The sequence below is a fragment of the Doryrhamphus excisus genome, linkage group LG15 (genome assembly GCF_037039965.1).
Source record: "Doryrhamphus excisus strain RoL-2023G ecotype Guam linkage group LG15, RoL_Dexc_Guam_v1.1, whole genome shotgun sequence".
NCBI lineage: Eukaryota > Metazoa > Chordata > Actinopteri > Syngnathiformes > Syngnathidae > Doryrhamphus > Doryrhamphus excisus.
In genome coordinates, this window is record NC_136371.1 from 280660 (window position 1) to 306976 (window position 26317).

General features: G+C 43.0%; 2 protein-coding genes across 3 annotated transcripts; both read left to right on the forward strand.

Moving 5' to 3' along the window:
• Positions 1-484: 484 nt before the first annotated feature.
• dnajc27 (DnaJ (Hsp40) homolog, subfamily C, member 27) lies at positions 485-6085 on the forward strand. Of its 2 annotated transcripts, none has more exons than XM_058052402.2 (7): positions 485-833; positions 1335-1417; positions 1489-1558; positions 3032-3196; positions 3264-3386; positions 3469-3629; positions 5299-6085. In XM_058052402.2, exons 1-7 carry the CDS (start codon positions 822-824, stop codon positions 5429-5431), a joined length of 747 nt encoding a protein of 248 aa, XP_057908385.1. In that variant the 5' UTR covers positions 485-821; the 3' UTR covers positions 5432-6085. The 2 variants fall into 2 exon arrangements, with proteins under 2 accessions (XP_057908385.1, XP_057908384.1); XM_058052401.2 differs by having other exon boundaries at positions 486-838.
• A 2812-nt stretch (positions 6086-8897) lies between these two features.
• Positions 8898-25712, forward strand: xdh (xanthine dehydrogenase). Its single transcript, XM_058050887.2, has 35 exons — positions 8898-9385; positions 11222-11279; positions 11523-11619; positions 11747-11855; positions 13061-13187; positions 13259-13320; positions 13398-13472; positions 13553-13633; positions 14259-14403; positions 14483-14575; positions 14633-14784; positions 14860-14953; positions 15068-15177; positions 15264-15448; positions 15516-15678; positions 16699-16788; positions 16856-17025; positions 17100-17226; positions 17460-17579; positions 17649-17745; positions 18479-18603; positions 18682-18815; positions 18889-18976; positions 20173-20259; positions 20325-20516; positions 20596-20741; positions 20797-20878; positions 20953-21048; positions 21134-21337; positions 21401-21453; positions 21517-21631; positions 24357-24422; positions 24487-24675; positions 24793-24960; positions 25040-25712. Exons 1-35 carry the CDS (start codon positions 9329-9331, stop codon positions 25088-25090), a joined length of 4008 nt encoding a protein of 1335 aa, XP_057906870.2. The 5' UTR covers positions 8898-9328; the 3' UTR covers positions 25091-25712.
• Positions 25713-26317: the final 605 nt, after the last annotated feature.

Genomic DNA, 26317 nt, shown 5'->3' on the forward strand with positions numbered 1-26317 from the left:
AACTTGGAGATGTCTGGATCAGTATCTGGATCAGTATCTGGATCTGGATCTGTATTCGGAGTGGGCGTGGTTTAACCGGAAATGTGTGTTTTCTTTCTTTCAACATGTTACATTCGGCATTTTACTATTATTATTAACGTTCCTACTACACTTATTTAAAAAAATGACAAAAATGGTAAAGTGGTACATGTTAAACACAGTAATTGCTTAAATGTGGAGAGGGGGATTAAGTAAATAAACTGCTTCTTTCTACTCCTTGTCGACGAATGATGCAAATGTAACCATGACATGGGCTTCTACGTTCGAAATGAACGAAACCATAGACATTTTACTTAGCACGATTCGCTTGGGAATGCAGTATGTATCAATAAACCCATCTTTTTAACCCTTTCAAAGTTTACATTTCTCTTTTGTGTGTTATATTCCCGTTTATTCGAACAGTATAGTGTATAGTGCTGTAATTGATGGTTTATTGTGAAAGAACGAGCGGAAGTACATCTACCTTGCATTGCTGTTAGCGGCTAGATACATATGAGGCTATGATATTAGCAAATGATCTGTGTTTTTGTTGTATTTTACGAAGGATATTTACCAAATAATGGTCACTAATGTCCACCTTAATGTAAAATAATTAGTCGAGGTGCTCGTGGAGGTGCTAACCCGCTTGCTAACGGTCTGTTAGCCTTTGTTAGTTGTCCTGCTGTGTGTTAGCGTTCCTCATTAGTTTCATCGCCAATTTCTTGAATTAAACATGGAAACAAATGTGCCGAAGAGACGAGACAACAAGAAACCGCTCCGGGTCAAGGTAATAAGCCTCGGGAATGCCGAAGTTGGTAAGGTAAGTTCAATGTAAATTGACAAATGTATGGATGGATTCATGTGTTGGAGCTATCTCCTGCTACATCATGTTCATCTGACTAATGTTCAACCGATTATATTAGCTTCGCTTTTGCCATAATGACAAATCATTTACTGGTAGAAAGTAAATAAATCAGTTGCTGAAAGTTTCGAACATCCCATTCTGAAATTACATAATAATGGTACAATTATGACCGTCTTGTTATGACCTTTATGATAAAGTACAGGTTAAACTGGTGTGGTTTGCTTAAGCTGATTCATCTTTTGAAATACTGATATCTGACCAGTACTTTTATTACCAATACTGATATAGGCAGCAGCTCTTCTTTAAGTCCAACCTATTACACATTATGCTTCTTTTAATGTGGTGGATGTTCTGTGCAAAATAATATTGCAATATGCAATGTAAGTTGTTGGAAAAAGTGCCATATTTAGTAGAAACAATAACAAGACAGGTTACTCATTTCTCCCTGCAGAGTTGCATCATTAAACGCTACTGCGAGAAGAGGTTTGTCCCCAAATATTTGGCCACTATTGGGATTGACTATGGTGTCACCAAGTAAGCGTGTTCACTATTGTTTTGCATGTATTTGCATGTATATGTCATCCTGCTAAGGTGTCTGTTGTCAGGGTTCAGGTTCGCGACAGAGAAATCAAAGTGAACATCTTTGACATGGCCGGACATCCTTTCTTCTACGAAGTGAGTCCCAAGAAGGCCGTTCTTTATTGCGATGGAGCTCTCCAATGACTAACTGACATGCTCAGAATCAGGGTTGGGTATCGCTACATATTTTATCATAATGGTGCCAAATTGGGACCAGTGGTTAGCGCCCATGCCGAGTTCAATTCCACCCTCGGCCATCTCTGTGTGGGTTTTCTCCGGGTACTCCGCTTTCCTCCCCCGTTCCAAAAACATGCTAGGTTCATTGGCCACTCCAAATTGTCCATAGGTATGAATGTGAGTGTGAATGGTTGTTTGTCTATATGTGCCCTGGGATTGGCTGGCCACCAGTCCAGGGTGTACCCCGCCTCTCACCCGCAGACAGCTGGCATAGGCTCCAGCACCCCTGCGACCCTCGTGAGGATAAGCGGAAGAAAATGAATGAATGGTGCAAAATTGGTCATTTGAAAGAGTGCCGGTGTTAAACGGTGCCTGAACTGGTACTTTAGAAAAGGAAGACAAACACATTTTGTTGATTTTTATTTTTACAGAGTTTTGTACCACGATGCAAGTTCAACAGAAGAACCTTTAAAATACTTAAAAATCAAATTATAAATCCAGCAATATGAACTAAAATCCACCACAAATAGGTGAAAATGTGTAAGGCAGTAAGTTAATGTTCAGTTGAAGAATGATATCGTGTCGCACATTCCTGATGACACAATGCAAAAAGAAGCTCAACTTCAACTACCCGGCTCACAATAACAGCATTTTTAATTGCATTTTTATGTCCTATGATTTGTTGATCAGAGCAAAAGAGTTAGTCTGACAGTCGGCAGCGATCTGGAAAGGAAGATGTAGTTTGTCTGTAAATAATCAGCACTTCTGGTGACTATTAGTAAGTTTGCGTGCAGTCAAATAAAGCCGTCCTAACTGGAATATGAACAATGACCCAGTTGCGCACGGCCATGTAAACAGCAATAGCACTTTTGAAGAGCCAGAATATGTTGACATGTTGGGTCTTTGGCAGGAAGCGCTTGTAAACATGGCGACATGCAAAACCCAACACCTCTGAAGCAAGTAGGAAGCCAGCCACCTCATGAGTGTCGTGGAAGACAGGAACACTCTGTCTTTTATTGACTGTAGAAAGTACCGCAATAGCCAAATCTATCAGAAGTTGAGCGAGAAGTTATGGGAAGTAAGGTTTGTATGAACGCACCTCTCTGTCGCATGGATATGGATGGCACAGCTCCGCCTCCATTTCCTCTTTCTTCACATTATTATTTATTCCATTCATGAAGAAAGTGAGACAGGATGAAATGATGTGTCGATATTAAGATTTCTCTTTAGCACCAAAATGAGGCACTGATATCCGTTTAGATTTGTTACGTCCATTTACATTGGCACGGCTGCCATTATGGTATTTGATTGACACCCAACCCTACTCAGGATGTCAGTGTAGTGCCCACAATAGCCAGCAGGGGGTGCTCTTTCACCGGTGTTCTTCTGCAGGTGCGTAATGAGTTCTACAAGGACAGTCAGGGCGTGCTGCTGGTCTATGATGTCGGCCTACGGGACAGTTTTGATGCCCTGGACAGCTGGTTGGGCGAGATGAAACAGGAAATGGGCTCTCAGGCCAACATGGACAGCATTGTTTTCGTGGTCTGCGCCAACAAGGTTCGACTTAGCTGGACTGCAGCGGACTTCAAGTCACATCCTGACTTGGACCTGAATGTGTCTTCAGGTGGACCTGATGAAACGGCGAGTGGTGGACGAAGGTGAGGGTCGTCTGTGGGCGGAGTCGCGGGGGTTTCATTACTTTGAGACGTCGGCACAAAGCGGAGAGGGCATCAATGAGATGTTCCAGGTGGGCAAACACGCAAGCGGATCATCTGGCACTGAACCAGAATTTACAGCGACTGTGTCTGTGATGTGTTTGTGGTGTCCAGGCCTTCTTCTCCTCCATCACCGACATGTGTGAAAACGGCGGGAAGCGTCCTGTGTCGGATGTCAGCGTGGGCTTCACCAAAGAGCAAGCGGACACTATCCGACGTATCCGAAACAGTAAGGACTCCTGGGATATGCTGGGGGTCAAACCCGGGGCCACACGGTGAGTTGACGAGCTGTGGTCAAAAATTGAGTTTGACCATATTGTATTCTCTGAAGGTCAAATAGGGGTGGCCGTTGTGTAGTTTATTGTCAAACTAATTCACCTTGCGTGGCAGCCCGGACCCAAGCAGTCGCCTGCTTTAGTAGTAGTGGTAGTGGCGAGCAGCGCCCCTGACCACACCTTTTGTCGTAGTCCCCATCCAAGTCCTCGTGCTACCTTTTCTTACAGTACATTTATTGGTTATGTTTGCACTCCCATAAATTATTAATACTGTACAAAAAGAAAAAGAGAACTACTTACATGCCAATAATTGTAATTGTCTTTCGTCAGCCATTTTTATAAGCACCACAGTATAAAGTCATTTTAGGGTAGATTTCCTATTCAACAAGCTATGTTATTGAACATATATCTTAGAACTAATTAGCCTTATTTTTTATCTTCTTTATAAAATGCCATGTCGTTTCTTTAAATGCATACAAATGTTGGGCCTTGTTGATATCGATGGTCCTGGAATCAACGACCCTGCTGAGAATCAGACCGCCACAGTAGCAGCTCACAGTAGCAACCCAAAGCAAGGGTGGAAACTGCCACACTATCAAGTGTTGTTGACCAAAGACCGTTTGTGTGATGTGTGGGAATCGGAGCTGCAGGACATCAAGGACAGTGTTACATTCATACATTCATACATTCATACATTCATACATTCATACATTGATTTATTGGTGCCACCGCTAATAAACTACTGCTGTTACTGTTGGGGCCATAGCCCACAATAAGCGCAAAACTCAACTCTTCCTTGCAACGTCACTTCCTGTCACCACTGATTCCTCCCTGACAAGGTAAACTGTCTTAAATGACTTATTTCAGTGATGATATCTACTGTGTTGGAATGAAAGAGGTGACTATGTGGGTGTTATTCTATGTCTTGATGGCTCTAATAATGTTAAAATGTCTCTTTAGAAGATTTTCTGTGCCATAAATACTACGGTTGTGAACGATAAACCGATGCAAATATCTGGTTTGACAAGCGCGAGATGCGGCAATAATAATAATAATAATAATAATAATGGATTACATTTGATAGTGGTTTTCAAGGCACCCAAAGCGCTTCAAGTAAAGCCTTTATTCATTCAGTCCTCGGTCACACTGGTGGTTATCTACATCTGTAGTCACAGCTGCCCTGGGGTAGTGTGATGGAAACATGGCTGCCAATTTACTTCTCTCTGAGCACGAACAAACATTCATTGGCATTCATACACCAGTGTGGGCAGCACTGGAGGGAAGGTGGGTGCAGCGTCTTGGAACATTCGAGTTGACGATTGAGTAAAAAAATAGTAAAATTAGTATGTCTCCCAATTGATCACAAAGCCACTGTTGCTCTCCAGCTAAATTTGCATGAAACCCTCAGTTTGTAAGATGCACACTGCACATGGAGGCTGCCATTATAGATATGAAATTAGAGTGATAAAGGGGAAGATTTTTTGTGTAATGAACTTGTGTTTTTGAAACTGGAGAAGCTTGTTGAAACTACAATAAGAACAACTGTAATAGTCTAATGCATGCATATTTTTGAAAGAATGATTTCTTACCATTGATTGTAATTCTTGTAGCATATGATATGCAATAGTGTAGTCTCTCAGGATGTGTTGGGTCTCATGTTTGCTTCCAGGGAAGAGGTCAACAAAGCCTACAGGAAACTGGCCGTACTTCTCCACCCAGACAAATGTGTGGCCCCTGGAAGCGAAGACGCCTTCAAGGCGGTGGTGAATGCACGCACCTCACTGCTGAAGAATATAAAATAACACACCCGACGCATCAAGGTTCACATATATTTATTTATTTATTTATTAGCACTTTTCACAATTGAACCTCTTCTGTGCCATGTTACACTGAATGCTTGTGCATGTGTGTCACAAGAACTTGGATTTCTAATTGAAATGAGCTCAATTCAAGGTTAAATGCTGTTTTGAAGGGCGTACATATTTCTATTTTCTCTTTGTGTTTGTCACGTGTACGTGAGCATGTCGCCGCCAAGGCTCAGCAAAGCAGAAGTTCAAAGCTTGGTCTTAGAATTTCAAGCCAAAAAGATTCCAATTTAAGGTCGTATTTGCGACCTTGTTTTTCTATTGAACAGTTTGGAGGTTGAATGCCTTACCTCCAAATACAGTATGCTGAAATTGCCAATTGAATGCAAATATATCAGTTTGTCATGCTAATCATACATATTTGTATTTAAAATGACCTCCTACCGATAGTGTTGGCGTTGCTTGTTGTCCTTTAACATGTTTGGAATGAAGCTGCACAACCGTAGTAATATTTTATATTTTTACAATTGGGCATCAACAGGAATTAACCTGTGATTATTTCTATTTGTGTGTATTTTTCTTGGAACTTCCATAAGCATGCTTAAAAGATGAATAAAAGAGACCCGATAGCAAACATGGTAAACCCACAAAGCATTTCTAAGATGTTATTACAAAACAAATACAAAACAATGAATTGCATTCCGGATATAAGCACAGTTCTATGAATGAAAGTCAACCATCAGTTTCAGGAGCGTATACCATCCTACTATACTATCCACTGGGCGAACAACAGCCAATGAACCATGAGTGGAGAATGGAGAAGGTGAAAAGCCATTTGTGGTGAAAAACATGGAACAGCAGCAAACCTTCCCAGGAGGGGCTGACCAGCCGAAATGAACCCAAGAGGTCACAAAAGACCCCACAACAACATCCAAAGATGTTTGAGTTTCAAGTTCAGCCTGTACAGTACAGATAAGTAAGTAGTAAATAGTATTTCAAATGGGGGGGTGTGAAAACATTGCTGCTTATATACTGTACATTGGAACGTTTCAGCATCTGGCAAATGATTTCGATTAGCAAGACAGAAAAACATGCTTTTAAGTGGCGAGTTTGTAAAAAACTATTGTATTGTGTTTGGCTTGCAAATTCTTATCTTCAATAATTTAGTGTGTCTTTTTGTTATGACCAAATGGTCTCAGAATAATGGTGACAATATTATTGTTTATCTGTAATAATGTGTAGGCCAATTATCCTCCAACAAAATGTTATTGTGACAGACCTAGCCCTGCCATTATGTAATATGATCTGTCCCCCCCCATAGTTATTCTTAATTGCCAATACAGTATTCCATTTTAAGTGTGTGACCAGTACAGCAGCTCTACTTTACAAGGGATAAAGGCCCATCCTCATCTGATAAGGGAGCTACGTTTTGTACAAATAAAAGTGCTAATCCTATCCTAGCTTACATTAAGGGGACCTATGATGCTTTTTTCACTTTTCTGGATTTTGTATTGAATTTTGTATTTTGACTTTTGTATTCTGGTGTTAAATGTTTGGGATGGCGTGGCCATGGTAGAACTGTTCTGTAGTGAGCTCACAGAGGAGCGCCCCACCCACCCCCATGTAGCTACTCCATAGGAGTCCACAACTCAATACAAAGCATGGAAAAAGCATTCTTCCACCAAATGGGCTGTTCATCAGCTCATCAAAAGTTGAAAGAGGTCCAATAATGCTCATTTCTGGCCCTTTGTACTGACCTACTCAATACAAAGGGCAGAATATGAGCACAATATGTCCCAGATGGGTGCACGTGGTGTGACACGCCATGTATGAGCCTGTTATTTGCAGGATTATTTGACTTGTCGATCGTGGCCAACTGCATTAAGATGGTCACAAGTTGAACACGAGTGAACATGCTTGACACAAGCGTCACTCATCAGTTGTCGCTGTGGAGGAAGGCTAGTGCGTGATGTCATGTCATGTCAGGGGTCAGGTCGGGGAATCACCGATCCTGTATTAGCCATGACGCAGGCTATGGCTGCTTGGATGATGATCATGGATGATGTGGGATTTACAATATTACCATATTTTCTGGACTATAAGTCGCTCCGGAGTATAAGTGGCACAAGGCCAAAAATGCATCATTAGGTAGAAAAAAACATCCATAAGTCACACTGGAGGATAAGTGGCATTTTTTGCGGGTAATTTATTTGGACTGCTTGACCAAAACAGACATTAGGTCCTCTTGGAAGGCAAGTTGTACCAATAAAAGAATAGAGAACAGGCTGAATAGGTGTAAGATATGCTAACACAATGCTTATTCAGCTACACTAAAAATAAACATGAACACAAAAGGTGTCCAGGGTTTATGGAACATAAACACTTTTTTCATTTATAAGTCGTTCTGGAGTATAAGTCGCAGGAACAGCCAACCTATGGAAAAAAGTGCTCTTATAGTCTGGAAAATACGGTATATCAATCTTGAGTCAGACAATAGATTGTCACAGGCACTTGGTCAGGAATACGTTCTTTTATTGAAGCGCTAGCTGGATCAACAACGCGTACTGTAACTTTAACTGTTGTTTACAAGTACTGTGTACATGCAATATAATGTATGAAGTATAAAACATTCAGAGGATGTGAACGTTGTACCTTGTTTACTTCCCCGATGACCATCTCCACTTGTTTGGCAATCAATGAGTGTCCCGCAAGCTACCCAGAATGCTTTGCAGCGGGAGGATATGTGTCCAATTGTAGTTAATTGTAGTTAGATGTTGAAGTGAATTCCCACATGTTGCAGGTGGATTAGATGGTTCTATGATTATTTCCTGTGTCACTCAAATGTCACAATAGTATCGCTTCTCAATGATTTGAAAATAATAATCATTTCCAAAGATACTTCATGCCAGATTAAGATGCTCGGCATGCAGGCTGTCGTTTGATCACTCTGATTTTGGAAAATGTCCCTAAATTTGGGAATGTCTGAGCTCAGAACTCCTTTATTAGCAAGTCAGCATTGTTGAAAAAGGCTTGTGAAATATTTGGGTTTCAAGGCTTTGTGAACAATTCAGCGCAGTAAAAACAAGTCAATGTTTCATTACTGGTCAGAAGGAGTAAGAGCTTAGCGTTGTCTCATTAACACGCGTGTGGAAAAACGACATATGAACCATATGATGCAGTTTGAATGCGGAATGCGTGTGGAAAGGCCATCATGTGTGTCATTTCAAACAATATGTGAAATGTCAGCCATCAGCAGGAAGCAGACTAGAATCATTATGAGCATTCTTCAACTAAATGCTCTTTTAACCTTACTTCTTCATGTAAAACTGATGCACAACATTTGTTGGCCTTTACACGGAGACACCTTCCCATCTGTGAATAATTACACAGACCAGAGAATTTGTTGCGCTGTGTCAGGATTCAAAGTTCACATGCGATGCCGGAGATTGCTGGAGACTTGTGTCCCCACTGGATTATTTAGTTATTTATTTATTTATTGATTGATTTAAAGAGGGAACAGCACATATTCATGAACTTTTACAAATGTAAATATGCCAGATTTTAGCCTTATTTTAGCTCATTTCCATCTGCAAGACCCCCTGGGCAGGTTGAGGGTAAGGTATACGTACAAGACACTGTGCAGACTAAACACAGTAGGACAAACCCAGGGACAGTAGACTGGTATAAAAAGAAAAAGAGACACATATTGCACACCATCCATCAAGCATTTAGCAGACTATTTCTGGATGATGGTGACTTGGTCGCAGCTTGTGGGTGGTTCGGGACAGCAGGGGCAGGGCGGAAAGCTCACACCCCCTTGTAGTTCTTACAACTGTAATTAGACTCTTGTCAGGTCAGAGAGGTCTCATACGCTTGAGGGAACAGGACAGCAACATGGGGGACAGCGAGACCGCCGCTGATGAGCTCATTTTCTTCGTTAACGGGAAAAAGGTACGTGTATGTTCACTGAACTCAATGATTTATTGTGACAACGACTCATCCAGATTTAAAGTGATAAACCATGATGGTTGCAAATACAGCAAAAGTCATCATCTTCTGATTGTGGTGTTCCATGGAGCCATGCACCCCTGCCTATGGGATACACGGCAGTGGTTCCCAAAATCACCAAATTGGGCATTTGACGTCATATTATTCTACTTCCACTGAAAACTGAAGCCATCCCAGCCAGTATATTTGATGATAAATGAGTACTTAGTACTTGTGAGGAGTTCCCAAAAGATTAGGACTGCTAAAAGCTGTCACCCAATAAGGCGTGCATATTAATTTAATATCAAACTTATCGGGAAAGTTCAACAACAAAATACTTTCAGTACAATAAAGCGTCATTTTCATGGGAACCCCCGGTGGTAGGAAGATCCAAATAATAATAATCTTCAAGATTAAACACTCTCAATGCACACAATAACAAACTTATTTAATATACCGTAGGCACACAGAGCAATGAACGTTCTCCTTGCGGCATGAGGTGATCAGACGCACCCGAACCTGAGAGTTAGGCACTGATTGTTTTTATTTTTATTCACGTACCCCGTTACAATTGGTGTACCCCTTGGGGTACGAGTACCTCATTTTGGGAACCTAGGCCATTCAGCCAATGATAAACTACTGTGGATTTTGCAGATTTTGCAGGGTCAATATTAACAGTCAGTTTTGACATATTTGTCACACATACTTTCTTTCCATCCATCTACACTCATTCCTTGTTTATGGCGGTTAATTGGTTGTCGATTCACACTTGTAGTTTTTTTCCTTTTTTTCCTTTGGATTTCTATTTCTGTATAGAATTGACCTCTCAGTGACCGGTGTAGAATAGCACATATCACAACATGTCTCTGAATGTCTTCGCATCGATGATTTATTCAATAGATTTTGAAACTTATTTTAATTTGTTGAACTGTATATTACATGTATATTAAATAAAATACAGTAATATATTAAGATTTTGTCCAAATATTGTACTCATGTGAAAGACAGAATGTCCACATTTAGAACATTGAAACAGGCTTCCTTGTTGTACACATGCGCAGTAATGCTAAGTAGCACCAGTTGATAAAGTGGCATGAAACAGGCTTCCTTGTTGTACACATGCGCAGTAATGCTAAGTAGCACCAGTTGATGAGGGGCCATGGCTGGACGGGACACCGACAATAGGTTTGCTCGTCACTAATACGGCTCATATATGTACTTTATGTATACTTTACGTACTTTGACTTGAGTAAATGTTGTATTATTGTCACGGCGTTGCGTTGTGACCCCAGAATGCGGAGAGCTGGACCCAAATGCAGGTGAAATGTCTTTTAATGGATGATGCAATGCAACAAAACAACTAGCATGAACAAACAGAAAAACGACAATCATCCATTATTGTATGTTCTCTTTTATCTTGTATTTTACATTGGTGTTTTTATATCTTCTGTACAGCGACCTTATGTGTCCTGAAAGGCGCTTTGAAATAAAATTTATTATTATTATTATTATTATTATTATTATTATTATCATCCAACAACGCAAGGAGCACGCGCCGGAACTAAATAGACATCACTCAGATAGGAAACAGGTGCGAGGGATAAATGCAAAGCGAGGGAAAACGAAACAGATCAACACAGGAAGTGAATACAAAATAAGGGCATGAAACAGGAACTAAGGCATGAAGGGAAACTATTACTAACTGTTACGGATGCTAACTCCCACGTGGTGACAGTTATAACTGTAATTTATTGCTCCGCAGTCACCATGCAGCATAAATGAAAGGAATTTGTTGTGCAGGTCGTGGAGACAAATGCAGATCCTGAGATGACCTTGCTCACATATTTGAGGAGGAAATGTAAGTCACATACACACACACACACATTACATGATAACAAGTTTGACAACAAGTTTACACCCCCCCCCCCCACCCCCGAATCCCAGCCAAATTTATTGGTACTTTAGAACAATTCCCATGGAATCCAATCAGTCTCACACACACCACGGGGCCCATTGACATGTTATGGGCTCGTCTCATGACCTTCTTCAAACTTAATAGTTGCTGTGAGGAATTGTGTGTATTAATAAGTGTTCTTCCCAGTGGGCCTCCCGGGAACCAAGCTGGGCTGTGCTGAAGGCGGATGTGGAGCGTGTACAGTAATGTTGTCCAAATATCAAGCATCCACGCAGCAGCTTGTGTATCCTTGACGTCCTCGGATGCGTTCCAAAGCATCTTTGCTGGCCTGCAGTCACGTGTTGCCATCTGACAGCAATCACACATTGATTTAGGATTTATGACGCAGACCGCTCCTTAGCTTCGCTCAGTCACTATGCGGTCAATGCCTGCCTCGCCCCAATCTGTTCCTTGCATCTGGTTGCCGTGACGACCGTGGAAGGCATCGGCAGTGTTGCTCGACAACTGCATCCTGTGCAGGTAATAGATGAAAACGACCCTTTCATTCAATTTATACTGATTTTGCTTATGGATTATTTTGGTCTTGATTTGATGATTTTGCAGGAGAAGCACAACAGGTTTAAAATAGTAAGAAACAAAACACAGCCACAAACACGGTACACTGTTTAAAATCACCATAAAGGGAAGACTTTTTCCAACTACTCTATTTTTAACGGCAGTCAAGGTACCTCAAACTAGCCCATTTGGCTTCCCAGAGCGTTACTGACTCGGTGCCAAAGCCGTCACGCCGGAGGAAGTTGGAGAACGCATTCTCTACAGCATCTCCAGACTGTCACATGGGCTCAGTGTGATGCTGCTCTCGTCTGTGAAGAGCAAAGGGCGCCAAAGGCCAAACTGCCAATTGGTCTGGACCGGCCCCGCTTCTTGCTGTCGGACTGCCGTATCTCCCCCATGATAGCAAACCTGTTTGCTATCATAAAGTTTACGTTCACGTGAAAGGGGGCATTTTACGTCTTATTATTCTACTTCCACTGAACACTGAAGCGATCCCAGCCAGTATATTTGATCAAAAAATTAGTACTTGTGAGGAGTTCCCAAAAGATTATGACTGCTAAAAGCCACCCAATAAGGACATTACATTAACATTGATTTATTATACTCATAACCTATAAACTGTACCCTACTAGTCTTTTCATTTATCATTGCACAACTTTGACATTTTAACACTTAAAAAAAAAAACAATCTGAGCAAAAAAGCCAAAAGTACTGTATGTCTTTTTTTGTATCTCATTGTTACCACTAGTTGGCAGTGTTGACGTGAGTACTCACACAAGGATCACTGTGAGGTTTACATTGGCTAATTATTACTTTTTACATTTTATTTTATTCCTGGTGCTCGTCTGAGCACCGAGCGTATTCCCTCATCTGCAAATCTCTCTCGCTTATGGAGTTTAGCTTCAGTTGCCATGGTGATACAGCTGCTTTAAGAGCGAGCTAACCTGGCTGAACGATAAATCCACAAGGTATAACTACAACTCCCCTACAAGTAGAAATATGCATACATTTCTACAGAAACTAAGTTTCTGTCGACTGTCAGTATACTGGTATGTACCGAGGACGTTACCAGCACACAAGTTCCAATAAAAGAGCTATCAAACTAAAACTTGCAGTTCCGACAAAGTTTTGACACAATGATGAAAGACGAGAACTTGTCGTTGTTGTAGGAGCGAATAGCGAAGGCTCACGGCTCTCAGTGCGGTTTCTGCACCCCAGGAATTGTCATGTCCATGTACGCGCTGCTGAGGAACAACCCCACACCCAAAATGGCTGACGTGGAGGAGGCCTTTCAGGGTAGAGCTTGTTTATGCAATTCTGGCATTTGTATGATGTGCATGATTTCAACAAAAGGTACTTATTCCAAGGAAACCTTTGTCGCTGCACTGGCTATCGACCTATCCTGGAAGCCTACAAAACCTTTACCATGGTGAGAAAGTTCTAATAGGAACTTATGATGTGTGTTACTGCACTTCCACTTAAACTCCATGTTGGATTTTCCCTCAGGAGGGCGGATGCTGTGGGGGCAGGGGACGGGAAAATGGCTGCTGTATGACCGACGCGAACGGAGATAATGAAGAGGTAAGTGTGAATGAACGTAAGTGTGTTGAGTTGTACCGTGTAGCGTTTTAAACTGGATTGATGGGACCTTCCATTTTCAGCCGGCCTCGGCGCTCTTTAACTCCTCTGACTTCGCACCACTTGACCCAACGCAGGAGGTCATCTTCCCTCCAGAGCTCATGGTGAGAAATAAACACTCATACACTGGCAGCATCACGCTTCTGGCATTAAATGCCGTGTCTCAGAATAAATACTTCATACGTAACAGTAACCCCTTCTTTATTTGTGATAGGTGAATTTCAGTGAAGTGGGATTCCTTATTTCTAAATGCAATATATTTGTAGTTGGATCATAGGAAAACCTCTAAACCTTCTAAATATATACATATACATATATTTCTGTATTATTAGAGCCCTCTGGGCATGGACTAACACCCCTATAGTCATGTTACCAAAACCACAGCCTTTATTTTTTCCATTTTTTTGAAACAAAACGTCAACATTAATAAAAGCAAACTCAAAACAAAAAGGGGGCATACACAAGTTAGGATTTCACATTCCTTGTCATCGTGTAATTTGAGTCATTTCCTTGGTTTCTGTCCGTGGACAGTGTCCACTTCAGCCATTTTCCTCCACATCTTCTTCTTCAGTCCTCAGTCTATGTGTTAATAGTTCCAAAGCCAGTCCTCCAGTACCGGGGGTCTTGGATGAAGCCATTTTTGGTAATGGCTTTTTTTACATGTTACCAACATGATTTAATATAAATACATATCTTCCCTTGTTGTTTTCTTGCCCTGGACCCGTCTAGTCCCTCAGCAAAAGTCAGAAGACACGTTCGCTGCGTTTCCACAACAACCGAACCACGTGGCTGCAGCCTGACAACCTGGATGAGTTTCTGCTTCTGAAATGGAAACACCCGGAAGCCCGAGTGGTGGTGGGAAACACTGAAGTGGGTGCGTGAACCTCCAACATCCGAGACACGGGACCACGGTAGCCAACCATCTGCTGACTGGTGCGTGCTTGTGCGTGCAGGTATAGAAGTCAAGTTCAAGAACGTGCTGTATCCTGTCATTCTGGCGCCAGCATTCATCCCTGAGCTCCACAGAGTGACACACACTGAAGACGGTCAGTACTGACGCTAAAGCTGGTTGAACACACGTCTGACTTTGGGCGATCTCGCAGGGATTGAGTTTGGTGCAGCGTGCACTCTCAGCCAAATGGAGGCGGTGCTGAACCAGGCCGTGGTGACGCTCCCTCCGCACCAGACTGAGGTCTTCCTCGCCGTGCTGGAGCAGCTGCGATGGTTTGCTGGCCAGCAGATACGCAACGTTGCGGTGGGTGGAGATGCTAGCTGCAGGACATGTGGACAATGGATGTTCAGACACTGAGCAGGTGTGTGTGCATTTCAGGCTGTTGGTGGTAACATCATGACCGCCAGCCCCATATCAGACCTTAATCCTGTTTTCATGGCGGCGGGCTGTAAACTCACATTGATTGCCAAAGGTAGGAAACACGTTTGCCGGCCGCTCAAGCTGAAAGCGTTAAATTCCGCTTACGACTTTCTCAGAAGTCAGACTTGTGTGACCTTTGACCGTATCCCTTTTGTCTGCCGGTCAGATGGCAGCCGTGTGGTTCAGATGGACAACAGTTTCTTTGTAGGCTACAGGAAGACGCTGCTCCGACCACAAGAGGTCTTGCTGTCCATCCAGATCCCCTTCAGCACCAGGGTAGATGCAACCCGGCACACCAGCTGACCACCAGCTGACCACCAGATCTCACCTGAGTGCTTACAGTTCCTGTTTGTCCTCCGTAGAATCAGTTTGTCTCAGCCTTCAAGCAGTCCCCTCGCCGAGAAGACGACATCAGCATTGTCACCGCTGCCATGAGCGTCACGTTCAAAGCCGGTACAACAACTGTGGAGGACATGAAGCTGAGCTACGGTGGCATGGCAGCGACCACGGTGCTAGCAAACAATACAGCACAGAAAGTCCTGGGAAGGTAACGAGCACCAAGGTCGAGATCATTGGAGGGAATACGGTAGTTGATGCGCTGGGATGTCGTCCAGATGCTGGGGGGAGGAGATGCTGGAAGAAGCGTGCCGCTCGCTGGCGGAGGAGTTGAGCCTTGATCCCTCCGTGCCAGGAGGCATGGTGTCGTATCGGCAAACACTGAGCCTCAGCCTCTTCTACAAGTTCTACCTGACTGTGCTGCAGAAGCTCCGACGACAGGTCAGCTGACCAGGAACCAAAGTGGTAACCTAATTCCAAAATCTCTTAAAGCAGGGGAGACCAAAGTGTAGCCCAGGGTCCCAAAGGACACACCCCCATCAGAAGGAACGTGATTAGAATATGACAATATGATAACGTAGTGGTTTGGCACGTTAGCGTTAGCGTTAGCCACCAAATCCAATTTTAATGATCTGATCAGGGTTCCTCCACAACTGGGGTGTCACAAGATCTCACCAGATTCAAATGTTTTCTTATTCAGGAAAAAAAACTGTATCGTGAGTACTAAACCTGAGATGATAATTAATTAATTAATCACACAATAAATGACAACTAACTTCAGAAAAAGTATTTAAAAATTTTGAGTATGGAAAAATATTCCAAGTCTGTTAGCACTGTTTTGTTTTCTAAAAGATGAAATTATGAATAGCTATAAAAGAAGACAAATGGATTGATCTAAAAACGTTTGCTCGAGCAGCTAAGATGTTTGTATGCATCCCAGAAAACATTCAATTCCATCCTCGGCCATCTCCCACATTCCTCCCACATTCCAAAAACATGCTAGGTTAATTGGCCACTCCAAATTGGAGGAATTTGTTTTAACAAGGATACAAAAATGCAGAGCAGTGAATATATATGAACATATATAAGTTTAGGAGTGTTTAAAATGTGAGAAAAGTCTCTCTAAAAGTTATTGTTAGGGGTTTACAGGTTTTAAAGACCTTAAAACATACAATATGACAACTTGGCTACTTTGCTGATTTCACTCACTGCGGGCTATTAGGGAACCAGTCCCACATGTTGGGAAAACTCGCATACATTCACATTAAATGTGACATTGTTACAAAACTTCAGTGTTTTTCTATTGGGTATAGTGGTTTTATTATTGCTTCTTTCACTGGTTCACCAGTTCCACCCTGCCCACGGATCGGTCCCACGTGTGTGCAGCCTTTGGACAGCCCAGTAATAATAATGATAATAATACTAATAATATGAAATAATGAGTTGGTTGTCCCCTGGCAGGGCATCAATGTGGAGGAACTCAGATCTGACTTTCTCAGTGCAACAGAACTTTACCACTCAGAGACACCATCCAGCGTCCAGATCTACCAGGTAGAGTATCCGTCCGTTCAGGACCATAAGGGCCCATTAAAGACCTCATGAAGTCTTTGGCCTGCAGGAGGTTCCAGAAGGTCAGAACCAAGGTGACGTGCTGGGCCGCCCCTTGATGCACCTCTCGGCTCTGAAGCAGGCGACAGGTGAGGCGGTGTACTGTGACGACATACCGCTATTTGAGAAGGAGCTGTACCTGGCGCTCGTCACCAGCAGCAAGGCGCATGCTCGCATCCTGTAAGACTCCGCTCACTCCATGCACGCGCCTGCTCCGACTGGCGACTGGCTCTCACAAAACCATCGCTTCCCAGCTCCATTGACTCGTCAGCAGCGGAGCAATCTCCTGGCTTTGTTTGCTGCGTCTTTGCCGACGACGTTCCTGGTAGCAACGTGACTGGAAAGGTTGTGCATGATGAGACCGTCCTTGCTGACAGCCAGGTATGATTTGGTCTGGCCCAATGTGCGGTGCAGGGGCCATTTGGGATCCCCGCCTTATTTTTCAATGGACTCACACATTTATTTGTGCGAGTCCAAATTATTACAATGAGACAACTTCAAGTGGGGTAAGCTAAGTTCTTCCTAAAGACGCCACCATCAGGCACATGTGGTAGAGGTTCCTTATTCCCTAGCAGCAAAAGAAAAGAAAGTAATTTCTTCATCCCTCGCTTTAGGTGACATGTGTGGGTCACATCATTGGCGCTGTGGTGGCTGACACACAGCTTCATGCCCAGCGAGCCGCCAAAGCCGTCAGGATCCAGTACGAGGAGCTGCAGCCTATCATCACCATACAGGTGACAATACCTGGATCAGACGGCACGTCTAAGAACGCATCGATTCAAGCTGTTCTGATTTGTTCCCAGGAAGCCATTGCTGCCCAGTCCTTCTATCAGCCAATCAGAACCATCCAGAACGGAGACCTGGAGGCAGGGTTTAAACAGGCAGACCACATCCTGGAAGGTACCAATGTAGGCAGATGGGCGTGCTCCAGTTGCTCACATGACCAAACCAGGGGTGTCAAACATACGGCCCGTCGGCTGGATCAGGCCCTCAGACAGGTTTAATCCGGCCCGTGAGACGATTTTATAAAGTAGAAAAATGAGATGCCTTTTCAATAAAATTAACTGCTGTTCTAATTACTTCCACTGGATGGCGCTAGAGTAATTGTGTTAAGCAGGCAAACTGTTTATACTTGTTTTCAGATGCACAGGATATGAATGAATGTAGTAGACATTCAAAAAAATCCAAAAACCAAATAAGGAAGAAGAAGCGGGATATAAGTTTCCCACTTTTGGACAGATTTAGTAGAGATACTCAATAGTTTTAGGCCACCATTAAATGTACACAAGTACACACAATGTACACAAGCTCTGCAACCATTCTGTCCAGTGGACAGTCATCAATCATATCATAATCATTATTATATTAGTAATCATCATTATTCTTTTTCTGATTATTACTACTACTAGCAGTAGTAGTAGAAGTCTAGTATTAGCCTGCTTTTGCCCTATTATATAACAGATTTTTTTGTAAAAAAAAAAAAAAAATATAAAATTATTTATTTCATTAATTTGACGCCACTGCTTGTTTTCTAAAAATCCCACCATGATTTTACCGCTGCCCACTTGGAAGTCGATTGTCCTAGCTAAAATGAGTTTGACACCCCTGGACTAAACGGACTGATTGCTGACAGGTGAGATGCACATCGGCGGTCAAGAACATTTCTACCTGGAGACCAATGTGACTGTGGCTGTCCCACGAGGGGAAGATGATGAAATGGAGATCTTTGCTTCCACTCAGAATCCCTCTGAGACACAAGTGAGGGAAAACTGAAGAGTTAAGAGTTTGATTGTAAAAATCCGATTTGATGAAGACTTTGATTTGATTTCAATTCAGTTTCTGGTGGCCAAGGCTTTGGGCATCCCCGCCAACAGGGTGGCCGTCCGTGTGAAGAGGATGGGTGGAGGCTTTGGGGGAAAGGAGACTCGGAGTACTGTACTCTCCACCGTGGTTGCCGTGGCAGCGCACAAGTGTGGCTAAACGAATCACTTCAACATGTTTGTAGAAACATGCCAGCACGGTTGTTGTCTCTGTGTACGGCAGGCTGCAGCGGCCCGTCAGGTGCATGCTGGACCGGGATGAAGATATGTTGATCACTGGAGGGAGACATCCATTCTATGGAAAATACAAGGTAGGAGTTCACCCCATCGGAGACGTAAGGGGCTGGCGTGGACGTTCATCTGAACAAAAATAAATGTCCTTGTTTGCCATCACTGGAGGAATGGCCAATTTCAGGCAGATTATTCCAAAATAATTCAGATCACAGACGATACACACACATACACAGTACACGTGTAGCTGTACATGCAATACATACAGCAACTTCTGATCAATACATGACCATCTCAGACTTTAAATTATGTAACAATTGAAGCACCCACCCATTTCTGGTTAAACCACGCCCAGTTCCGGTTTATGCCCCACCCATTTTTAAAAAACCCTGCCCAATGACATAACTAATGAGATGTGAGCTGGCTCTAATTGATGGATAGATGACATATTACATAACAATAACGCAATAATAACATTCACTGATGTTGTGACAACTTATATAACACACACAAAAAGGGGATACAGACAACAGGAAAATAAAATTAAATCCCATACTATTATGATTAAATGATTAAGATTCATAAAAAGTATTTACTTTCAGAAACTGATAGATGGACTGCCGTGAAACTGAAAACCAGTAAAAAAGTAAATCCAGTTTTTGTTCTACTAAACATATTACTAATGGTAGAATAATAATAATACTAATGTTTTTTTTTCAGTACAAATTTAAGGGCTAACAAAACAGAGATGGCTGCTCCTGATAGTGGCTGTATCTTCCAGCCCATCTGTCAATCACTTCTACTCGCTGTGGTGGCAACTAGACATCCTTTGCCTGTTTTCAGTAGATCCAATAACAACAACTAGAAGACATTGATGCCAGGCAAGAATAGAAAAATGGGATATGGTTTAGTTTGATTGTCAGTCTTGATGTGCAGCAAGAATACTACCTTTCAAATATTGTGCATGGGAGCAAAGGTCCTTCCTTCTTTTGTGGTAAAGAGCTCAGCGGTTCTCTCAACTCCTGAAGGTGACCCTTTCTTAGATGGTTAGCCACCAGAAGAAAGACCTGCACACGTACCAAAGCCTGGTCAAAGCTATTGGCGGTTAGGTTGATGTGAGGCAGCCAATCCGAGGAATGTCTACGTAGTACGTAGTATGTAGTACTTAGTACGTAGTACTTAGTACGTAGTACTTAGTAGATTTACTCAGTTAATTGCAAGAACATTGCAGTCAAACTAGACAAACATCTCAAGTTACGTTCCCTTGCTGTGATAGGTGGGTTTCCTCAAGAGCGGGAAGATTGTGGCTCTGGATGTGTCGTACTACAGTAACGTCGGCAACTCCCTTGACCTCTCTCTAGCGGTGAGTATTCTCCACAATACCATTTGTCATGATACTTTGAGTTCAATTGTACTTTTGTCGTGGAGGTCATGGAGCGCGCTCTGTTCCACATGGAGAACTCGTACAGCATTGCAAACGTGCGCGGTCGCGGCTTCCTGTGCCGCACCAACTTGGCGTCTAACACTGCCTTCAGAGGCTTTGGAGGCCCGCAAGGCATGCTGGTTGCTGAGAGCTGGATAACGGATGTAGCCCAGAGCCTGGACTTGCCAGCCGACAAGGTCTGGCAAGTCTGACGCAAAACAGCTAGCTGGCGAAAAAGAAGCATCCGCTCACTGTCCGCCATTTCTACTTGAGCAGGTTCGCAGAATGAACCTGTACGTCCAAGGAGACCTGACACCGTACAACCAGGTCCTGGAACAGTTCACGTTGGACCGCTGCTGGGACGAGTGCCTTTCCCGCTCACAATACCAGCGCCGGCGAGCTGCCGTTGAGCTCTACAACAGGTGGGTTGATGTTTGGTCTCATCGTTGGAATGTCACATCAAGTCTGCGCTCACAGACAGAACCGATGGACCAAACGAGGCCTCGCCATCGTACCGACCATGTTTGGCATCAGCTTCACCGTTTCCTTCCTTAACCAGGTCTGATCCACCGTGTTGGCGCTATTTTCAAACCATAAAAGGATGAAGCTTCAGAATCACCTTTTTGTTTCTAGGCCGGCGCGTTAGTCCACATCTACACGGACGGTTCGGTGCTGCTGACTCATGGTGGGACAGAAATGGGACAGGGTCTCCACACAAAGATGGTCCAGGTATCTTGGGCATCCTGGGGGCCGAAGCAGATTGGTTATTTAAGACTTGGCTGATGAACAAGCCAACTGAAGCCAACTGTTCCAGGTTGCCAGCCGGGTTCTCGGTGTCCCCTGCTCAAAGATCCACATAACGGAGACCAGCACTAATACGGTCCCTAACACAAGTCCCACCGCTGCCTCGGCCTCCTCAGACCTCAATGGTGCTGCTGTGAAAAATGCCTGCCAGATACTCAACGAGCGCCTGGAACCCTATAAAAGCCAAAACCCCAAAGGATCATGGGAAGACTGGGTGAGTACGCAACACTGGACTCAAAAGTCGGAACCACAATGACTTGTTGCATCCGAGTTGCAGGTGAAAGCAGCCTACTTGGACCGCGTCTCCCTGAGCGCTAGCGGCTTTTACAAGTACGTCCATGTTTGATCTACCTGATGCAGGAAACCAATCCACCAGCCCCCCTTTTTCTCCAGGACCCCGGATTTGGGATACCACTTTGACACCAACTCTGGCCGAGTGTTCAACTACTTCAGCTATGGAGTGGCCTCTTCTGAGGTGGAGGTGGACTGTTTGACTGGAGCTCACAAGGTTTGTAAGCCTAACTTGACTTAACTCTACCTTTACATACCGCATAAGTCAAGTTAGCTACGAGTACGAAACCAGTACATTCCATCATTATTTACGTTTCAAGAAAATGCTCATATATTCCTGAGACAGACAGGCATCAGTCAAAGGTGACGAATGAGTGGTCTCATTGGCATCCACGGTCACTGATCAGGGCATCAGGCCTAGTTTTCCCTTCAAATGTAGTTTTTCTTCTTCCACAAAGTCATCGTAAAACAGGCGTGTTACCTACAAAACAAGAATGTAGGTCTTTGTCAGTTGGCAATACGCAGACATTGGTAACTGGCACCCGCACTGACTGGCCACAACATTAAGTACGCTTGCACAGTATTGGAAGAGGGGCATCAAGCATCCATCACGCGTGTACGGCTGACATACGCGAGATCAAATATGACACCTCTCTCAATCTTAAACTTGTACTTTTTTTTTTTTCAAACAGCGCTGGGGCACGGTCGTGCATCAGTCACTGTGTTTTGTTTTGTCTGCTGACGGTGATATCAAGTCAGTTGGAAAACTGCTCGCAGTACTGAAAGTGGTACTTTTGAGGAAAAATATTTCCCTTTTTGCCACGCTTGCATGCTAGGTTAATTAGCCACTTCAAATTGTCCATAGGTATGGTTAATTAGCTAGGTTAATTAGCCACCCCAAATTGTCCATAGGTATGGTTAATTAGCTAGGTTAATTAGCCACTCCACATTGTCCATAGGTATGGTTAATTAGCTAGGTTAATTAGCCACCCCAAATTGTCCATAGGTATGGTTAATTAGCTAGGTTAATTAGCCACCCCAAATTGTCCATAGGTATGGTTAATTAGCTTGGTTAATTAGCCACCCCAAATTGTCCATAGGTATGGTTAATTAGCTAGGTTAATTAGCCACCCCAAATTGTCCATAGGTATGGTTAATTAGCTAGGTTAATTAGCCACCCCAAATTGTCCATAGGTATGGTTAATTAGCTAGGTTAATTAGCCACTTCAAATTGTCCATAGGTATGGTTAATTAGCTAGGTTAATTAGCCACCCCAAATTGTCCATAGGTATGGTTAATTAGCTAGGTTAATTAGCCACTTCAAATTGTCCATAGGTATGGTTAATTAGCTAGGTTAATTAGCCACTCCACATTGTCCATAGGTATGGTTAATTAGCTAGGTTAATTAGCCACCCCAAATTGTCCATAGGTATGGTTAATTAGCTTGGTTAATTAGCCACCCCAAATTGTCCATAGGTATGGTTAATTAGCTAGGTTAATTAGCCACCCCAAATTGTCCATAGGTATGGTTAATTAGCTAGGTTAATTAGCCACCCCAAATTGTCCATAGGTATGGTTAATTAGCTAGGTTAATTAGCCACTTCAAATTGTCCATAGGTATGGTTAATTAGCTAGGTTAATTAGCCACTCCACATTGTCCATAGGTATGGTTAATTAGCTAGGTTAATTAGCCACCCCAAATTGTCCATAGGTATGGTTAATTAGCTTGGTTAATTAGCCACCCCAAATTGTCCATAGGTATGGTTAATTAGCTAGGTTAATTAGCCACCCCAAATTGTCCATAGGTATGGTTAATTAGCTTGGTTAATTAGCCACCCCAAATTGTCCATAGGTATGGTTAATTAGCTAGGTTAATTAGCCACCCCAAATTGTCCATAGGTATGGTTAATTAGCTTGGTTAATTAGCCACCCCAAATTGTCCATAGGTATGGTTAATTAGCTAGGTTATTTAGCCACTCCACATTGTCCATAGGTATGGTTAATTAGCTAGGTTAATTAGCCACTCCACATTGTCCATAGGTATGGTTAATTAGCTAGGTTATTTAGCCACTCCACATTGTCCATAGGTATGGTTAATTAGCTAGGTTAATTAGCCACTCCACATTGTCCATAGGTATGGTTAATTAGCTAGGTTAATTAGCCACTCCACATTGTCCATAGGTATGGTTAATTAGCTAGGTTAATTAGCCACCCCAAATTGTCCATAGGTATGGTTAATTAGCTAGGTTAATTAGCCACCCCAAATTGTCCATAGGTATGGTTAATTAGCTTGGTTAATTAGCCACCCCAAATTGTCCATAGGTATGGTTAATTAGCTAGGTTAATTAGCCACTCCAAATTGTCCATAGGTATGGTTAATTAGCTAGGTTAATTAGCCACTCCACATTGTCCATAGGTATGGTTAATTAGCTAGGTTAATTAGCCACCCCAAATTGTCCATAGGTATGGTTAATTAGCTTGGTTAATTAGCCACCCCAAATTGTCCATAGGTATGGTTAATTAGCTAGGTTAATTAGCCACTCCAAATTGTCCATAGGTATGGTTAATTAGCTAGGTTAATTAGCCACTCCACATTGTCCATAGGTATGGTTAATTAGCTAGGTTAATTAGCCACCCCAAATTGTCCATAGGTATGGTTAATTAGCTAGGTTAATTAGCCACTCCACATTGTCCATAGGTATGGTTAATTAGCTAGGTTAATTAGCCACCCCAAATTGTCCATAGGTATGGTTAATTAGCTAGGTTAATTAGCCACCCCAAATTGTCCACAGGTATGGTTAATTAGCTAGGTTAATAGCTAGCCTAGGACAAGAACTGCGTTTACGTCGGCCAATCAGCCAAGTTGCGGGCCTGTGAGTGCTGAATCCCGAATGTGCGAAAATCCTCTCCTTGTAAAACTGCCCCTTTTTGTAACGTTGCAGAACCTGAGCACGACCATCGTAATGGATGTTGGCGTTAGCCTCAACCCAGCAATCGACATCGGTCAGGTGAGTCCAGACGTCACCCCCAAGCTAAGACGTTAGAGATGCCATGCTTCCTGTCTCTCCTCAGGTGGAAGGGGCTTTCATGCAAGGCGTGGGTCTGTTCACCCTTGAGGAGCTTCACTATTCCCCCCAGGGTGTCCTCCTCACTCGGGGTCCAGGTTCTTACAAGATCCCGGCCTTCGGTGACATTCCAACCCAGCTAACTGTTTCGCTGCTCCGTGACGCACCCAATGACAAGGCCATCTTTGCCTCCAAGGTTGCGTGGTGCTCTATGGATGATGGATGATGGGTGATGGGTGATGGGTGATGGATTATGTATTGATTGACTTGATGAGATGTCAGCAGGATGAAAGTGATGTGTTGTCTTTGTCAGGCTGTGGGCGAACCTCCTTTGTTCCTGGCATCATCTGTTTTCTTTGCCATCAAAGACGCCATTAGCGCAGCACGGGCCGAGTCGGGCATTACCGGCCCGTTCAGGCTGGATAGCCCCGCCTCCGCAGAGCGGATCCGAAATGCCTGCAGTGACCGTTTTACCAAGCTGGTAAGAATCAGCAAAATCAGTCATGTTGTTCTCCAACATTTAGCATGGAAATCAGCAACAGCAGATCTTTGTGTGCTAGTGTCCTCCAGCAGAACCTGGAACCTTCCGCCCTTGGTCTGTGCAAGTCTAGTTCTCATCTCCCAAACCAGAACCAGACATCACAGGATGGAGATCCACACTTCAAGAAGAAGAAGAAGAAGAAGACTGAACTCAATCCGCTAATTTCTTCTGGCCACAGTAGAACTGATTTATTAGACATTGAAAGGTTGAAGGAAAATACATTTGTTCTCAATCAGAAATCACTCCACACTCTTTATTGCTCTCTGGTTCTACCGTGTCTTACTTATTGTGGGGAAATATGGGCTAATAACTATAAAAGCAATCTTCACTCACTAAATGTACTGCAAAAAAGGCCAGTAAGGATAATTCATAATGCCGCCTACAGAGAACATACTAACTCTTTATTTCTAAAATCACAAATACTTCAACTTGCTGATATAGTTCATCTTCAAACAGCTAAAATAATGCATAAGGCTAAAAATAAGCAATTAGCTAAAAATGTCATCCAATACTTCTCTACAAGAGAGGAGAAATATGATCTCAGGGAAGAAGTACATTTGAAACACTTCTATGCTAGGACTACGTTATGCTAGCCATAGCATTTCAGTATGTGGAATCAAACTATGGAATGGATTGAGTAAGGAAATCAAACAATGCACAACGATGAGCCAATTCAAGAAACAATACAAGCAGTTGATGTTTGCTAAATACAAGGATGAAGAGTCTTGAACCAGTCATGATGTGCTATATATATCACTATATTGACACGCACTATGGTACCCATTATGGCATTGGATGCTCATATCACCCAGTACTTCACTACGGGACAAAAAAACAACTTACACTATATTGGGAAAGCAGGAAGTGAACAAATGTAAGAGTTAGTGATTGTAAAAGTACCAGATGGAGGGGTAGGATTTAATAAGCTTTGCTTCTTCCTACTCCTTTTGGACATGTGGAACTGGGAACTGATTATGGGATGCACTCAATTGGAATCTGATGCATGTTCAAATGAAATAAAACCATTACCATTACCTTTACCATTACCATTACCATTACCATTACCATTGAGGGTGATGACTAGCATGTGTCCTTCCGGTGTCCTCACATCTGGTCATATGAAACAATAAATCATTTAGCCACGGCCAACTGCAGAGCTCAACGTTTGCTGGTTTCTTCCTTCATAATAAAACTGAAAGTTGAGATGTTGAATGGAAGCTAAACACGCTGTGAACCCAACATCTCCAAGCAGCTGGAGATGGAGATGTTGGGTTCTGGTGCCTGCAGCTGATTCACA

Bases quoted from the DNA above. Each gene is read 5' to 3' on its own strand.
- dnajc27 (XM_058052401.2), top strand. From the start codon at position 752: ATGGAAACAAATGTGCCGAAGAGACGAGACAACAAGAAACCGCTCCGG. The intron at 3,197-3,263 runs GTTCGACTTAGC...ATGTGTCTTCAG, and splicing joins TCGTGGTCTGCGCCAACAAG to GTGGACCTGATGAAACGGCG. The intron at 3,387-3,468 runs GTGGGCAAACAC...TGTGGTGTCCAG, and splicing joins GCATCAATGAGATGTTCCAG to GCCTTCTTCTCCTCCATCAC.
- xdh (XM_058050887.2), top strand. From the start codon at position 9,329: ATGGGGGACAGCGAGACCGCCGCTGATGAGCTCATTTTCTTCGTTAAC. The intron at 11,280-11,522 runs GTAAGTCACATA...TGTTCTTCCCAG, and splicing joins CACATATTTGAGGAGGAAAT to TGGGCCTCCCGGGAACCAAG. The intron at 13,473-13,552 runs GTAAGTGTGAAT...TTCCATTTTCAG, and splicing joins CGAACGGAGATAATGAAGAG to CCGGCCTCGGCGCTCTTTAA.